This window comes from Uloborus diversus, chromosome 4, assembly GCF_026930045.1.
Source record: "Uloborus diversus isolate 005 chromosome 4, Udiv.v.3.1, whole genome shotgun sequence".
NCBI lineage: Eukaryota > Metazoa > Arthropoda > Arachnida > Araneae > Uloboridae > Uloborus > Uloborus diversus.
Window position 1 is genome coordinate 127075153 of NC_072734.1, and position 18636 is coordinate 127093788.

General features: G+C 33.0%; 1 protein-coding gene across 1 annotated transcript in view; it reads left to right on the forward strand.

The window, feature by feature from the left end:
- Positions 1–18636, forward strand: part of LOC129220092 (DNA replication ATP-dependent helicase/nuclease DNA2-like) — a 54405-nt gene that overhangs the window by 25199 nt on the left and 10570 nt on the right. The window contains exons 8-11 of the mRNA XM_054854431.1: positions 6338–6520; positions 10482–10739; positions 12276–12580; positions 14843–15081. Of these exons, the coding sequence (XP_054710406.1) occupies positions 6338–6520; positions 10482–10739; positions 12276–12580; positions 14843–15081 (985 nt within the window). The remainder of the gene's footprint in view (positions 1–6337; positions 6521–10481; positions 10740–12275; positions 12581–14842; positions 15082–18636) is intronic.

Here is an 18636-nt window from a genome sequence, read left to right on the forward strand (position 1 = left end):
ACTTTTAATAATAGTAATATTATTATAGGAACATGGTTTTCATTAAACACTGACGCATTGTTTAAATCGGTTAGTAATTTAAATTAAATATTTCGGTTTCAAAATATTATGAACATGTGTTTCGTTATAAAGTGGTACGAACATATTTTTCTTAGGCTCATTCCCCGAATATGGATGTTTTTAAATGAACATTAATTATGATGAGGGCAAATAGATACTTTTTAACAATTTCGATCGCGAGAAATGACTCATTTCTTGGTTTACATATTGGTGTTTCTGCCTTTAAATTACATGTTTTGATAGTTTTGACATGCATATTGCTGGATTCAATTTTGCGACGTTAAGCAACGTTGCTCTACAGGTAGACATTTTCTAATAACTGAGAATATTTTTACAGTCCCCCCCCCTTTATTTTTTGTACATATAATTTTGTCTTAAAAAATAGTAGGGTGACATTTGGTCATTTTAATAGAACCTCAAGCTCCTTAGAAATTTTTCGCCAACCAAATATCTTTTAATTTTACATTTCATAAAATATCAAGCTTTATTTTTCCAATTCAATTGCATTCAGTTTTTTTTCCGCAGTATGTTTACGCATTGTTTTGTTGTAACCTCAGTACAAAATCAACGTGAAACATTTTTCATGTAATTAATTAAAAGAAATAAAGGTTAAAACCTACAGCACTTTTCATGTTAAGTTATAAGTTATACACTATTCTAGCCAAATTGATTTGTTGGACCACTGTTTTATCATTAGAAGTAATGAGAAAGGGCATTCTAGCCAATTCAAAACGATCGTTTTTGAATTCCCCAGCTTTATTATTTATCCATTATTCTTCAAATTTGCATTAAATAAAAAAAAGTTTTTTTTCTTTTAAATATATTTCACTATGTCTATTTGAAAATCCCTGATTGAGTAGATGGGAGTAAATGCTATAACAGTAGCCTGATTAGCTTCCACCACTCAGAAAAGAGCTTAATTTAGGGCCAGTTTATAACATAAGATACAATTAACAAAAAATAAATGCATAATCATACAAAGAACACATCAACACAAGCAATGCAATAAAGTACGTCCAATGTTATAACGGACCCAGGTATACTATTACAATTATGCTACTTTACCCTAAATTGACTGCAATAGAATTGAGTATAAATTTTTTTAGCCTTTTCTTAAACAAATTTCGATTATTAATGGTTTTTAAAAAATTGGGTAAGGTGTCCACAATCTTGGTCCGTAAGAGTTATAATGCCATTAAACAATAGATTTGTTTTTGCGTTAATAGGTATAATGTTTTTACGGTTTCTAGTGGGGTAATAATGAACTAAAAAGATTCTGTCAAATGGTTCTTAAAAGCCCTTTTTTTTTGCTTTTCAAAGATAATCAAGAGTGAGTCCATCGTTTATTTTTTCAAAAATATACCAATTGCTTACAGTTTTTTTTTTTTTTTTTTAAATTATTAAACAGATTCCACCTAAATATGTGGCTCATGAAAGTTCATGCCACAAGAGAATTCTTTGGTGTAAACGAAGATTAACAGTCACTAGTTTCAAACTAAAGCAACCGTGCTTCGCAAACGCAAATCTGCATTACTAATTTTCAATACATAACCGTAAGGATGAGACTACATTATCAACAATTTAGGGGGGGGGATAATCTTAAAACTAGACCATTGTCAAATTTTATTTGGTTACTTACCGTGAAAAGGTTTTGAAAGCTGATGTATATAAACAAAAGGCAATCAAAAAGGCACTTGGCATTTTAAAGTATTCTTTCAAAGGAATATTTTTAAAAGAAAAAAATGAGCCAAAAATAAAATTAATAAAATGCGTAAACACAAAAGAAAAAAAAGTTTAAAAAAGTTGGTTATGACATATCAAGAAATGTATCTGCCAATTTGTTTGGCCATGAGATAACTCCTCGAATCCCGAAACGCCTTGGAATTAGAAGTTGCGGATCCCCATTGCTGTGGATGAAAAAACTCAACAAGTACGGGAAACCGCAAATGCTGTGGGAAACGGAGTTGCAAGCCTCTTTTGCCGTTGGAAATAAGAACCCCAGTCCGACTGAAGAGCTTCCTTTCCCGCGTCACGAGTAGTTCTCGGAACGCTGGAAAAAGAGACAAAATACTCACTCGATACAATGGTGGTGAGAGTAAATGGGAGGAACCGACTATTTTCTTTCCAAGTCACGTGAACAGACACTCATCACTGCTATCGCGAACACACGTGCTATCCCATTCCTTCTAGAAGTTTCGATGTGATGTCATCCACTACAGAGTTCCGCCAAGTGGACGAAAGTGAAACCAAACATTCAGTCGATTTGACCAATGCGAATGAGTGCAGATAAGCGTTTTTCCCCCAGTCATGCAGAATGATTGATAATACATTGTAAGTAAGGAAAAACATTCTCTTTTACTATTGTTGTTGTGAGGTGATGAGATAGGATTATTTACTGTTGTTGTTAACAGGCATTTATGCCTAACAGATCGTAACAATGCTTACTTGTGATACGGCGAATGCTACTCAACGAACCAACTGACGCTCATTTGAGTCGTCCTTTTGAAACGAAATATTGACTATCAGATGTTGTTACTTATCCATGTTACATTCAAAAGATTACTCTCGCATATTAGTATTTCCTTCTCTGACGTCAGAATGGGGTTCATCAAGTGTCTGTGATTTACTGGATTTTCGTGGATGTAAACATAATGTCTAGTGGTTGAGAAGGGAAATATGTACTCATTTTGAATGGTTATTTATAGTTTAGATTCTGTTTTAGGATGGGATTTTATGGAAGATATTCCAGCATGAGTTTTACTTTTAGATCCATTTGTGTAGCTATGATTAAAAGTTCATGTTATCTTTCTGAGGAGGAAATATTTAAAGCTATGAATGAGGTTCATCTATGGATCTTTCCGACAATGACAGTGAAACAACTATAAATTATTGGGGTCAGGTGCAGCATTTCAGCATTTCATTTGAGGGATCAAGTTTCTTAAATATGAGTTACCTCAGTAGTCAGTAGGGTACAAAACACACACTGACTAACACACTGACGGTCATAAAACTGATCTAATATTAACAAAACAATGTTTAAAAACATGATAACGTATAAAATGAATTAAAATTTATGACAAAATTTTAATTCGCTTTATATAAAACACCTTGATACTACAATTTTTTCCTTTTGGCAAATTTTTAATGCATGCTTTTCAAAATTCAGAAGAACAGAAAATCATGCACTAATCCATCAATGCCCAGGGTAGTGCCCTTTTGCCAGTTCAGCTAAAGATAAAAAAATTTTGACCCATGGTGCTTCAAAAATAATTCTCTAACCTTCTGAGACATATAAATGATCTTGCTCAACTAGCTGAGCTGGTTGAAATAGTTAAAAAACTCATTGAGGTAACAAAGTTATGCATGAAAATACACTTTTCAGATCTTGCTCTGCAAAATCACCCAGGCAACTTTAAAAATTGCGAGGGGCTTCGTTTTTCATCATTGAATAATCTATTCTCTATCTACAAAACAATGTTTCCTGACTCATTGAAATATTTTATTTTTTGTTTTTAACATCCAATCCAGATAATATAGAGCAAACAATACAGAAAAAATTCATCAAATCTTGGGTTAATTCCATTAAAAGCGAATCTATTAGTTCATACAAAATATTAAATCAATGTTTGACTTTTCATCATCATGTAGATATCTGTCACATATTCTAAATTGATTTTTTTTTTTTTTGAATTTGCGCAGAGTAAGATTTTTTTTTTTTTTTTTTTTTTTGAAAATTTGCACGCTTGGTTGAAATAAACATCCAAGTTAAAATCATTAAAAGTTTAAATTGTAGACTGAACTGAAGCTTGAACAGTCTAAAAAGAAAGGTAACGGGTTGAAGATGTTTTGATAGAGTAAAGCATGGTTCAAAAGCTTAACACGATATAAACAAAGTAAATAAAATTTAAACAAAGCCATTCATGTTAGAAGGCACCAGCATTCTCACCATTGAAAGAATCGTTTTGCAATAATTCTGCCAGGCGTCAAATCACTACTTTGAAATTATCGAGAAATGCTTTATGGTTTTAACTATTGAAGACCATCTTGTGTCACTCCAAGTCATAGTTAAAGAACCCCAGAAAATGAATTTGTTGATGTGCGATATTTCTTTTTCAAAAATAGCATGTATTTTTTAGAAGTTTCTGTGAAAGAATGCTATGAGTTGAGTAGCTGGAATGTTTCTACTTGAAGAAAACAATACATACTCAATAAATAAACATACACTTAATATATGAGCGTAACAATGTGAAGTCCTAAGGAATTCTCTTTTGAAAATCATGCACACCACTTGCTTGCACGGGCCTCTCATATTGTATATAGCATTGTTCCAGATCCAGGTCCGGATTTGCGTTCCCATACATCCTGCAGTGAGGGGTGGTGCTCATCCTTAAGGGGCCCAACGACCCAAGAAATTGAAAAAAAGAAAAAAAACTAGCACTAAGGCTTATTAACGTTGCACATATACACTGCTGGCCTTTGGGGAGAGGCCCTACATATTTTGTTGAGGAGGCCCGAAATTTATAGATCTTAGCCTAATTGTTACACTGGGCACACAATGAAAATTTTTAAAGCTCACCATGGTTCTACATCAGTTTTTTCCATGCTGAAAAGGCCAGAAAGTGCTCTATGAATTCAAAGGAGAACACTTGCTTGTGCCTGGAAATGTGTCGAGTTTCATCAACTATTACTGAGAAAGAGAGAGATTTTTTTTAATGAACGTCAACTTGGAATTTACAAAAATTGAATTTACCCATTTTTTAGCGTTCTGCTCAAAAAATTTGGGGGTGCGACCGCCCCTTTTGCCCCCCTATTTGCCGCCCCTGATTGGGGTTGCTTTCTAGAATTGTGCCCGGAAAAACTTGTCAAAAAACTTAGAAGGAGATGTGTAGTTTGCTTAAAGCAAAATAAAAGACGTGACCCTGTCTATGGATGCAAAGTGTACAATGTTGGTCTTTGCTTTGATCAGTGCTTTGTATGTTTAATTAAAGTATACTTTTAGCTATAGTAAAATACAATGCCTTTAAAATTTATTGATAAATATCAATCATTCATTTTTTTTTTTAATGATTGAAATTATGATATCTTTAATCATATAATTAAAAATGGTTTCATTTCTACGTTAAGTGTACATTTTATCCATTATTATGTAATGCATACTTTCCGTTAATTGCATATTCGGCTCAGCAGGAGAAACTGTCCTGACCTGTACGCACAGTCCGCTTGTATTAGCTTCCGTCCTGAGAGAGCGCTATCTTTCGATAACTGCTGTCTCGAACGGATTAATGGATGTACAATTTTGTGACTAGTTTTTTTAGTAACTATTGATACAACGTTGATGGAAAAACATCATTGTTTGATATTAAAATGCTGTTGGATATTTAAAAGCATCTGTTTTCTGAAATATCAATTTTGTACATGCCTAAATCAATGTCTATAATAAATATTCTTACCTAAGTTGAGATTAGTGTGATAGTAATTGTTAATAAAATTTTAAGAGTACAGTTTTTGAATGGTTAAATTAAGTCGAATCTAATATTAATATCAATTTTAAAGCAGTCTTAACTGCAAATGAATGAAAACATTTATATTTTACTATTTCATTTTTCCTGCTGAAAATCATAAAGTGAATAGAAGTGTAAGAGCAACAACTTCAATACATCAACCTTAAAAACATCAATGTTTAAAAAATGGCTTTTTTAAAGAAAAAAAAATATTATTAATCATATATTTATTCTTTTGATACTAAAGTAAGAACAGTAATTTCCTTGTATAAAGCATCTATGTCTTTGAAACCAATATTTTTCACCAGTTTTGATACAACCTAGATCATCTGGAGTTTTCTAATCTCCGATATAACTCCTGTCCCTCAGATGATGAAAATATTACTGCATTGTTCTGCTTAGTATATTTAAACTTTGTAAGAGGGAAAGAAAATTATTGTATATATTTAAACTATGTAAAAAGGGAAAGAAAACTATTGTATTACAATTAATATAAAATTAATAGAAATGTAAAATTATTTTTCTCATCAATATTTTAATTTATTTGCATTGTTTTTCAAATATTTAACAAAATTATGTATTTTAAGTTAATTAATAAGAATATTAATTTCTAAAGCATCTAGTTTTATGTTTTAAGACTTTACAAAAAGAAAGCACAGAAATACATACAAAATAATTTTGCACAAGTAATTTATGTGTATGCTCACATAATAATTTATGTCTTCTCATTTAAATGTTCCCCCGTAAGTTTAAAAATAATATATTTTTTTTGACAGAATTTTTCGTGAAAATCCTGATATGAATTCATCTTATGCCATGAATTCGTTAATACCATCAACCACTAAACATCTTAGTCCTTCACATATAGATTATTTCAGTCACTGGACAGAACTTTTATTGCTTGAATCTTCAACTTCTGCTGACTGTAAAGCCTTTTGGTTAGAAAATCCTGTTGAACAGTAAGTATATTATCAAATATTCAATAATCATATTTTCCTATACTTTATTAAGCAATCCAACAATTACCTTTTTTTATATTATATTCAATGTGAATTTAGTTTGCAATGAAATTTCTGTATCTCTATTGTCTGTAATATTGATGCAAGAAAATTGTTTTATTATTCTAATCCAATAGCACCCATCGTCATATTTATACAATAATTTTACTTCTCTTTCATACAAAAACTAATTTCTCTTCAAATTTCCATTTTGCAAATCCTGTCGAGAATAAATCGATGTATTTCTACTCTACAATCAGACTGGAATGTCAAAATATCGTCAGTTTAGCTTCTTGGTGTCTTAAACATAATTTGAATTGAATATCATGCATTGTCGATATCACCTCCTGGGTGTCAATGTTATAGGATAGGGTCGATTCAACCTGGGAGGAACTATACTGCCCTTTATCTGCCCACGGCAGTATAAGAGTCGAGGAATATCAATTCTATTCAATCACCAGTTCATTGACAGCCGTGGTGCCCAGCATATAATTGCTTTAAAGACCACATTACAATCGAGTCCCGACTTGTGCGAGGGATGCGTTCTAAGAACCCTCGCGTAAATCGAAATTTCGTGTTGTGGAAAAGGGTATGTGTAAAAACTTTTATAAACATAACCAATCATTTTAGGCACTTGTAAACACCACCTTAAACAGTTAAAAACTTTTTCTTAACTATACAGTACTGTTTCTTACATAAAGAACTGAATTTTTATTTGTATTTTTTTAAACCGTTTTATTCAACATAAAATACTGCTATGATGCACAAAAACAATGATCAACGGGAAAGAAAGACATTAAATAAACCAGTAACCGTACATACAGCATGTGGTAAGGAAAACAAATTCCCTATAGTTGTACTGTACAGTTGATTCAGTAATGATATTTGTAACTTTAAAAAAGTGAAAATGATGATGATTTAGGCTGTGTAATCAAACCGTTATTCTAATATATTTTTAAATGCAGTTGCTTCATTGGTTCTTTTATAAAATTTCCATCTATGGCATTACCCCTCTTCCTGGTTTCTTTAATTTAAAATAAAGAGCAGCTTCCATTTTCATAATTTTTGCATTTTTCTTAGATACTATTACTTGGTGAATTTTCATGGATTTCCTTTTCTTGACTTTTAATTGTACGTATGAAAGATTCACTTATACTGTCATACCTAATTGTTGTGCCCCCCTTCAAAGCATTTTTCGGTTCAGCTTAGGCTTTTCAAGAAGTATTACCTTTCTTTAATTGTCAGAAACATTCTCTTTTTCTTTTTATCTTCACTAACTTTAGATGAAACAACGCTATTAGGTGTCGTTATATTTCATTACTTTTGCATTTAGAATGAAAAAAATTAATGGAAAATGAGAAGTAGTTATTTGTATAAGAGATAAAAGACTAGTACGGTGTGGGTACTTCTGCTCTCAGTGATGCTAAAGGGATAAGAGTCCGTTCTCGAAAAAAACCTTACACACCGCAGTTCCCTTCATAAAATTTTCATGCTGCGGGTGAGGAATTCGAGCTAGCTCAAAAATTCTTTACTGTTGAAAAAATCACATTATAGCTGTTTCAGATAAGTCGGATCGTGTTGTTAGCGAGAGTCAACTGTATTTAAAAATAAAATATCAGCGAGAATATTTTTAAAAAAAAATCCTTATGGCAATCAAATACAGAGTACAAATAATTTCTCGAAATTATTTCAGATACACATCCAAGAACTTATAAAGCAAAATTCTTCATTTGATCTTTGAATGTCCAAACAACTGTCTTTAACTTGACTGGAGCTCTACTCATGTGTAATATTTTTTCATTAGTATGAATGATAAATTGAACAGGGTTGCCACGCACCGGGAAAACCGGGAAAACCTGGAATTGTCAGGGAAAATGAAAATGGCCGAAAATCAGGGAAATGTCAGGGAAAATGAAAAATTGCATATTTCCGATCGTTCTTAGCGCGGCCCGCGGTCTATGACGTCAAAAAAAAAAAAACTTTCAGCCTTGTTTTTTCGCCGCCATTCCCTTCCCATGCCATTCCCTTCCTATTCGTCGTTTTGTCATTCCCCTCTTTCTTCTTCCCCCTGCAGTTCTTTTTATCAACTCTCTGCCATTGGCGCGTGCGCCATAGCAGTCGGCGGCGGACATGCGCAGAAGGTACTTCTTTTCTTCCTCGTTTGAGCGGGCTCTGTTTAAACGCTGCTTGTTTACGTCAGCAGTTCTGAAGTTGTTATGATGCACAGCACATTGTTTTGTCTGCGAGTGCGACTGAAGTTTTTAATGAGCTGCAATAATCTTTTCATATTTTATATTATTTCTTTAAATTAATTAATGAAATCGTATTATTCTAAACAATTTAGTTCATTAGACAATTTTAAACTTAGAAAGTTTCTTTTTTACAGAAGTATCGCTAATCTTTTAGTATTTTGGTAGTGATCTTTAAAGATTTCCTATGCGCTTCTTTCTTTCAAAATAAAAGTAATCCCATTAAAAAAAATCTGTACATCAGAGAAGTTTCTGATCAATGCTCAAAATTTAACTTTATGACTGCGTGCCCACAGGAGTGATTATGGCGCAATTTGCGCCATCAAATTTTTTTTGGGGGAGAGGGGGGATTTTTTAATTATTTATTTTACTTTATTTTTATTCAAATTATTTACTCATATTATTTTACTTTATTGTTTTCATCTGTATGTGTGTATTTTATTGGGGAGCGAGCACACTTTTCTTTCAAAACAATAATAATTAAAAATAAATAAATAGGTTAAAAAATAAAATAAAAAAAGAGGGTTAAAAATAAAAAAAAGCGCTAAGGCGTTCAGAAATATTGGGGGGGGGGGGGGGGGCCATTGAACTTGGGGAGGAGCACCCCTGTTTTATGAGCAACAAACAGGGGAAATATGTGAAGCTAAAAGATGCATGATTTTTTTACAGGCCAAAGTCTAAAAGCGCTTTGAGTTCAATGGATTGGAGAGGTAGAAGGCAATAATTGAAAAAGTTTAGGTTTCATAAGTTTTTAGTTCAGATTATTTTAGCAATTAACTTTATTTTTGTGATACAGATGTCACAATTGTTAATTTTGCAGTTCTTTCCCTTGATGTAAGGCAGTGGCTCCTCGCTATTGAAAATTAGATATGCTACATTTACATTAATTGTTTATTACAGTGATTTGCTTCACTTGTGTTAGTACATTAGGGTAGTTCAAAAGTACACTTAAAAAAAAAGATTTCTCCTAGAAAACAGGACACCACTCAATATTTTTAGACTTGTGGATAGTAAAATACTGGAGGAATTTTAACTTCCTATTCCAACTGAAATTGGGTGCTCGACCCCCTCCCTCAAACTTCATAAGTATGAGGAGGGGGTTAAAAAATACATTGAACTGAAAAAACCAATGTTACATACTATAATCTACACGAGTTATATGCATATTCATTGCAATAAAATAATTACTAACATAAAAAAAAAGCTGGAGAAATTAAATGTTTCTAAATTTGTAGGTTTTTTAATACTAGGGCTAATGTTAAATTAAGGGGTCATTGAGCACCCTCTTAAAATTTGAGTAAGAAGCTAAAACTTTTACAGCACAATACTATTAGTAAGTCTAAAAAAATAAGGGGTGTCTTGGACTCGAGCTCAGAGAAAAAAAAAAATTGAACCACCCTTAGTACATATTTTTGATTATTTCAGCTTGAGTAAATTAAATTTGGTAATCATTGTTTGTAAAGTTTGAAAATGAGGTAAGTTTTATCAAAATTTGAGATGTATATATTAATGTTGCAAAATGAAGATGGAGATCGATAACCTGGAATTTTTCTCAAAACCACCTGGAAAACCTGGAAATGTCAGGGAATTTCATTCTTGAACTTCTGTGGCAACCCTGTTGAAGAAATAAAAAACCATTCAATTATCTGACATGTAACTTTTTTAACTTTTAGGGAGAAGAAAGGGCTTTGCTTAAGTTGGCTTGTTTTAGATCAAGACATTCCAACCACGCAAGATGATAGAGATGATCTTTTCACATACACCTTTAAAAGATCTCCCTTGTGTCCTTTATTGACAAATTTCAGTGGTACTGGAATTCAGGAAGGGGACTATGTTTCGGTCAGTAATCAAGAAAACTGTGAGGAAGTTGCTTTGGCGATGGGATACATTGTGCAGGTGTATGAAAGTTATGTTCAGATGTCTTTTGACAGGTATGTATTGCAGTAACATGTATATTTGTGTATATGTTCAGTCATATGTAATGTGTATGGGAATAGTAAAATATTGTGTCCTTTACTTGTGTTTATAGATAGTGTAGGACCCCAAATTCAGTTTTATAAACTTCGGCAGGACTCAAAATTCAACAGTTTTCGAGATCATGTTTTTTATAAGTAGCAAGAAAAATTTAGCAAATGAAAATTCAGGGAAATCAGAGACCAATCAGTAATGTTTTATAACCATTTTGTAGAAAAATAAACAAAACGAAGGAGAAGAAAATGTAACGAACATGCTTAAAAGATGATCTGAAATGTACAATTTTCATACTTGTGTATGAAATCTTTCATTTTTACAATTGCAATTTAAAAAAAAAAAAAAAAAAAATAGCTGCAATTATGTTGTTCATTAATTGTTGCTTTTTATCTGGCTTGATATCAAAAAACTTGGATTTGAATTTCTTGTAGCTTTTTGAAACATGTATTTTTAAAAATGAACATATTTCTACTTCATCAATTATACACTAAATTCATGAATCGAAAATTTGGAATTTTTTTCCATATTCGACCTTTTACTGCAATTAAACTCTGATTTAATCGTCATACAATATAAAATTATAACACAATCTGTCAGTCTTAATTTTTGCAGTGTCTTGTTATATGAGTTAGAATAAAATTTGGACAGTGTCGTAGTGTTGAGTGTTGGTCAGGAAAATTTTCTGTAATTTTGCTCGGCATCCAAGTCAAAACTTTCACTTTGAACACAGATGAAACTTAACTTTTGTAAACTTCTAATTCAGGAATAGTGATGCTTATATGAACAATTAACTAGTAATACAAAACTAACTAAAAACAGAAAATTACTTATATAAGCTCAGCATAAAGGTAGCAACATAAAAAAAGTATCGCTTAAGAACTCAAGAATTGTAAGAGAACTTTCATATTTAGATTCCGCTTCCAGAGATTTAAAAGACTAAGACCTCGAAATCATACTCTATTAATTCTTCTGCCGATTTTCCATACTCATATTGCTCATAAATTCAATATGTTGTTCGAGATTCATAAAAGTGATCCTCGACAGTGTTGTTTGCAACCCAGATTGCACAAACACACTGACCAAGTTACAAAATAAGGGTTTAGGGACATTTTTATGCCAAAACTATGGGAATTCGTTTCCAGCCAATAAGACCTTGAACTAAAGGCCTTATTTGCTGTAAGCCTCCTTGAATTGAATGGCTGTAGATTAGAAACAGAAAGTGAATAAATTTTCTCGAAAAATTGGGATGGAGGCATCTACTTGGCGGCTGTTCAAAAGGGTTGGATGGCTGTTGTTAGGAGTGTTTTTAGCATTAATTCTATGAGCTAAAAACCTGTGCCGCAGAAATACGGCCATAAAGAGGGGTGGCGGCTAAGACAGGTGGCCACTCGAAGAGGTTTTACTGTATAAGTATTTTTGATCACTGGATTCTCGAGTGCTTTTTACTTTCTGTGTTATGATTAGTTTATAACTAACTGTACAATTTACTTTCACAGAAATTTAAAATTGCCTGGTGAAGGCATTAAAATGCTTTTTCGTATTGACAAACAGACATCCCACAGTGCAAGTGCCTGCATGCGCAGCAATTTGATTCAACTCATGTCTGAAGATCCTCGCTCTGAGAAGCTCCGAAACATGATTGTGGATCTGCAGAGCCCTAGTTTTTCTTCTTCTCTTCCTAAAAAAGTGGTTCTGGTTGGAAAACCAATACTGAAATCTCTGAATAAAGTTCAGCAGCGGGTATTACTCAAAGCACTTATGGCAAATGATTATTTCCTCATCAAAGGAATGCCAGGCACAGGTGAGACCCAACTTTATTTTGTATTTGCACTAAAATTTCAACCTGTTATACATTTTTTTTTACTGGTAACTTCTGAAATATCACTTTAGGAATGTTAGAATTTGAAATAAGCAGACCAGTAGACATCATGTTATTGAATAGCCGCTAACATTGTAAGGCGAAAATTCGGGAGACTTATGCATAAAATTCTTGAGACTTAACATAAATAAGTTTAGCGACAAAAGTTTGGGTATAAAAGGAATTGTTGGAATATAGATATTGATTTGTTATGTTAAGCGCTGAAATTTGGCTTTCAAAAATCCGGCAGGACCCAAATTTTGGAAAATGAGATTATTTCTTTTCCCTTTTCTAAAGTTAAAAAAAAAAAAAAACATACTTTTTTATGTTGGAAAAAAATGTTTTCAAAGAGGTATACAAATCTTTTCTATCTATAAGTGATAATAGAAATCCCTTGCAGCAGGTAAGAATTTAGGAATCTCTCTATAGTCAAACTTTACAATTTTCATACATGTGTGTGTGTGAAGGATGTTTTTTTTTTTTACCCCAAAGGAAACACGAATGGTATATTCAGTAAATTACGCCCTATAACCAGGGCTAAAGCAAATACATGAAATACACCGCCAGCTCAGTCATTTCCAGCCGAGGACTGCAGTTTCGTGCTTATTAGCACTCATCAGCCCGGCATAAGAAAGTGACTGAGCTGGAGATGGAAAACCTCTTAAGGTAAGCCAAGAGTGCCAAACAAACTGGTAGCTAATATAGAATTAGTGCAGACCAGACGAGTGACCGAAGCAATGGTTCGGTTCAACTCGAAGATTGCAGGCAAGGCAAGGTATATTCAGTAAATTACGCCCTATAGCCAGGGCTAAAGCAAATACATGAAATACACCGCCAGCTCTATATTAACTACCAGTTTGTTTCGCACTCTTGGCTTCCTTAAGAGGTTTTCCATCTCCCGCTCAGTCGCTTTCCTATGCCGGGCTGATGAGTGCTAATAAGCACAAAACTGCAGTCCTCGGCTTTAAATGACTGAGCTGGCGGTGTATTTCATGTATTTGCTTTAGCCCTGGCTATAGGGCGTAATTTACTGAATATACCATGTCTTGCCTGCAATCTTCGAGTTGAACCGAACCATTGCTTCGGTCACTCGTCTGGTCTGCGCTAATTCTATATTAGCTACCAGTTTGTTTGGCATTCTTGGCTTCCTTAAGAGGTTTTCCATCTCCAGCTCAGTCACTTTCCTATGCCGGGCTGATGAGTGCTGCAGTCCTCGGCTGGAAATGACTGAGCTGGCGGTGTATTTCACGAATGGTGTGTTTTACCTTTTACGGCACTATTGTTAATCACCGCAAGGTAGCGTGTTTGAGCTCTGGAGTTGCAAATAAAATACTTCTAAGAAATGAAAATGAGAAAGATGGATTTAACATGGAAACGCAAAATAAAATAAGTTAAAGAACATAAAATGAGAAAGATGGAAATGAACAATGGATTCAAAAAGCGTAACCATGGAAACATGAAAATGAAATGGTTAACAACTTGAATGGAAATGAGATTTTTTGAACTTGATTTAAAAAAGTCTTGTTACTTTTTTCTTTGGAGGGAAAAGCTTAGTTTTTTCGACCGTAGGTTGAGATAGATCTGAAGTAGAAAATTTCACTTTTTCCAGTGGTGTCAAAAAGAAAACCGTGGGACAATTCCTTCATTTTTTATTGATATATTTTAAGAAAGAAAGTAGTGCCTAAATTTCAGCTAAGTCTAAAAAATTCGAGCTAAAAACGCAAATAACTCCCACGTTACTAAGTTAGAGCATTGAAACAGATTGTGTAAAACGGGAAAAATTCTACCCTTTCCACCGATATATAATATTAATATGTACAAGTAATTTTTCCACCCACATATTCGGGAATTTATGTGAAAATTGGGCCTAAATTGGAATTTAAAAAGAACTACTCGTCGAATTTTTTTCGAACTGGTCTGCAAACCTTTTCGGTGCTGAAAATAGATACTGTAAAAATTTCAGCGAAATCGGCCGGGTAGTTCTCGAGTTTTTGCGATGCTCAAACAAAAGACGCTTTTTGGAGACTTCATTTTATACTATGTAGAGATATAGCTTGTTTTGTTATGTTTGTTGAAATGAAAATTTCTCATTAAGCATAATTTTTTTAAAAATCTTTTCTTATACATTGATTTTATGAAGCATGTTCTGTTAACATTGAATTGATATTGTAAGAAATATTAAAAGCTTGATTTTTGCTTGTTTAGGAAAAACATCAACTATTGTGGCTTTGGTGAAAATTTTGGTGGAGTTGGGAATTTCTGTCTTGCTCGCCAGTTATACTCATTCTGCTGTTGATAATATTCTGTTGAAACTTAATGATGTGGATTTTGTTCGCATTGGACCCCATTTTCGTATGCATGAAGAAATTCGAAAATTTTCTTTTCAAAACCTAACAAAGGGTTTTACAACTGTGGCAGAGTTTTCTTCTTTCATGCAAGAAAAGGTTTGGTTTCCTTCATAGTGATCTGTGAACAGTCTAAATGATTTCATTTTTACTGATTCACAATTGTTTTATACACTGACCTCAAAAAGTTAAGGTACAACATGTTTTTCGAAGCTCACCATAAAAAAAAAATGGGCAGTAGCAATGAAATGCATAGTTTGCATGAATGATAATAACAATCTTTAAAACCATTTATAAAGAAAAAAGGTTGCTACTACTTTTATTTTATGGAAAAGAACATATTTTTATGAGTGAGAAAAGAATATGCAAATGTCAAGCTTTCTTTTTTTTGTGTGTAAGTTGCATTGATTTTTAACTGTTGTTGGCAGTTTCAGTGACAACTGTCAATAGAATTTAGAACAATATCTGAGAGACGTTTGTCCAATTCATAAAGGTGGCAGGCAGTTGGATGGATGGAAATAGGATTGTCTAAGGCTGGTGCTGCTAGACCTCTCAATGTGTCTCGTATTGTTGTTCAGCGACTTTGGAATCAATACCAATCAGAAGATTTTTATGTCCAGAAGACCTGTTCCAAGCTGACCACAAACTACAACACCTGTAGAAGACGGTTTTTTAGTTTTTTTCGGCCCTAAGGAGAAGAACCACTACTGTGCCACAGCTTGTTGCAGACCATTTTGTAGCTTCAGGAAGAAGAATCTCTGCTACTATGGTGTGAAATGGTCTTCGCAATGCAGGTCTCTATGCAAGACGACCAGTTGTGTGTGTTCCCCTCAACGGACCACAGCGGAGGATCCGCTTATGCTGTGCTGTTCACAGACGATTTCAGATTTACATTGGAGAGTGATTAAGCATGACTACTGATCTGGAGGGAACAGCGCAATAGATACCATCAATCCAACACTGTTGAAAGACCACAGTTAAAGAGGTGGTGGAATCATGGTCTGGGCAGGGATCTCGCTCGATGGTTGCACTGACCTGCATGTGTTCCGTGGAGAAACTCTGATTGGTCTGACATATCAAGATGAGACCTTTGATACATACGCCCACCCATATGCTGGTGCTATTGGTAATGACAGGGCTCATAGTCCTCCTATATCTCCTATATGTCCTATATTTTCACAATTTGTCAGATATTCTCCTATATTTCCTATATTTTCTCACTTACTCCTATATTTTTTTCGTCGGATGTTAAATGCTACCCAAAAATACAAAAACCTTTGATCCATTATTTCCTTCTTTCTCCCCTGCACTGTGCACTCTTACATCTTAAATGTTGGCATATGTACTAAACTTATGTTTGATAATTTTTATGAAATATACAAAATATATATGGTTTTCCTTTTAACTTTTAACTTGTTTTCAATTAATTATTTTCTTCTAATAAGTTTACTTTGTAATTTTAATAGTATAATATGTTAATTTGATGTGGACTGCTGTAAAGATTTTAAAGCTTTTAATTTTGTCACATACAATCTTACATGTAGTTCAAACGACCAGTTGTAGCTCAAATGATTATTTTTGAAAATGCCATGTACAGATTTTGGTATTAATTTAACTTTGAGTATTTCAATTGTAGCTCGCTGAAAAATGTAACTATCTCTACGAAAAAAAAGTCATTTTATTGGATTTTGTCCGCTTTTTATAATCAAATATGTACTTATTTTGTGTAGATTTTTCAAGAATTTCAGAAATCAGTTTTCATCTCAGTTTTTTTTTTAAATTATGATTCATTTTTTTTATCTATTTTATTTATTATTTTTATTAATTATTATTTTTATTATCTATTTTAATTTTTTTATGGTTTCAAATTGGACAGGAAACTGGCTAGTTCTTTGCTCCACCTGAGCTCTTCTAACGCCCCCTTTCATTTGACAGATTAGGTTAAATTCACTCTTTATTCATGGTGTGTGTAAATATATATACACACATTAACTAATATAATAATACACACATTATGGATAATGCCATTACAGTGAGCACCGGGTAATTGAATCAGCCACTTTAATGAATCAATTCCTCGAAAACGAAACGAAATCCAGTTTTAATATTAAGAAATTGCTGAATTTTTGAATCAAACATGCGGCTTGAATGAATCAAGCATATGAGACTGATCATTTCCCACCAACGTGATGCATTAACACTGTCTTTTTTTTCTTTGGTTCGTTTAGTAAAATTAGTTTTTTCCCCTGTTTATAGTGAAATGAAGGGGAGGCAGAGTGTTGCACCCTTTTTGCAATGATTTTCTCATATGTCCAACTAAACCTGTTAGACGAGAGAGACATTTAGTCGATGGGGCTTTAAATCGTTGGTTTTAGCATTGAAGCAATGAGGTACCAATACCGAGGACTATGAGTAGATTTATGACATAGAAAAAGGAATGTCCAAAATAATTATTACCTAGTTTTAGCAATCAATAAGAGATGCATTTTTCAAAGAATGTAAGTTAAAATCTGAATTTTGTAATTACTTTTTCATACTGTTTTGTGATAAAATTCTTTAAATTATCAGAGAATAAATATTTTGAGTGCACGGTATACTTCTAATGATATGTCGTTTGACCAAAAATTTATTAAAGATCTCTTAAATTGTATGTAGAATTGCACTTAAAAAAAAAAGAAGAGAAAAACAGGCACACACAATTTTGCGAAATTTAATCAAATTTGTCTTAAACAAACATGATTCATATAAGCGGCTGTAGGTACGAAAATTCATTTGCTCTCATATGTGACTCTTCACATTGCCATGACTTCATGCATTATATAGAATTGTATTGATAATGGTGATTTTTTTTATATTTTTTTACAGTGATTCAAACATACCTACTAGATCCTATATTTTTTTCAAATTCCTATATATTTTTCTACCTAACTCCTATATTTTTCCTTTTAAACTCCTATATATTTTACTATTGAAATCCTATATATTTTGCTATCAAACTCCTATATTTTTTCTTTTAAACTCCTGTATATTTTTTTCCACTTGCTATGAACCCTGTAATGAATTCATTCTGTTGGACTTTAACGCACAATGTCACCAACTTGGATTCTTGAGGAGTATCTTGAGGATCACAGTTTGGGACGAATGGAGTGGCCAGATCCTCCGGACCTGAATCCAATAGAACATCTTTGGGACTATCTTGGCAGACAGGTTGATGCTTTAAATCATCCTCCAAGGTCGTTACATGAGCTGGAACAAAGCTTACTCTGTATCTGGTCTTCGCTTCCTATTCTGGTGTCCAACAGTTTAATAAAAAGCATGGAAAATCGATACCGTTAATGAATTCAAGTTAGGGAGGTCACATTCCTTATTAGAACCCATTTTTGTATTGTTTCTATGAATATTTACTACACAACACTGTGATGTTCTGTTTTCTTCAAGAATGGACTTTTCCGCAAAGATTGCGTTTTTTGCTATGAATCGTTTTTACAATACACTATACAAATTTCTATGACGTATTCAATAAATACCATTTAATGCACAAATCCTCCAAATTTTTTTGTTTCTACATTCATTAATTTGCAAATTAGAAGCAAAAAACTGGTTGTACCTTAACTTTTTGAGGCCAGTGAATAATAATCATTATTTTTTAAGATA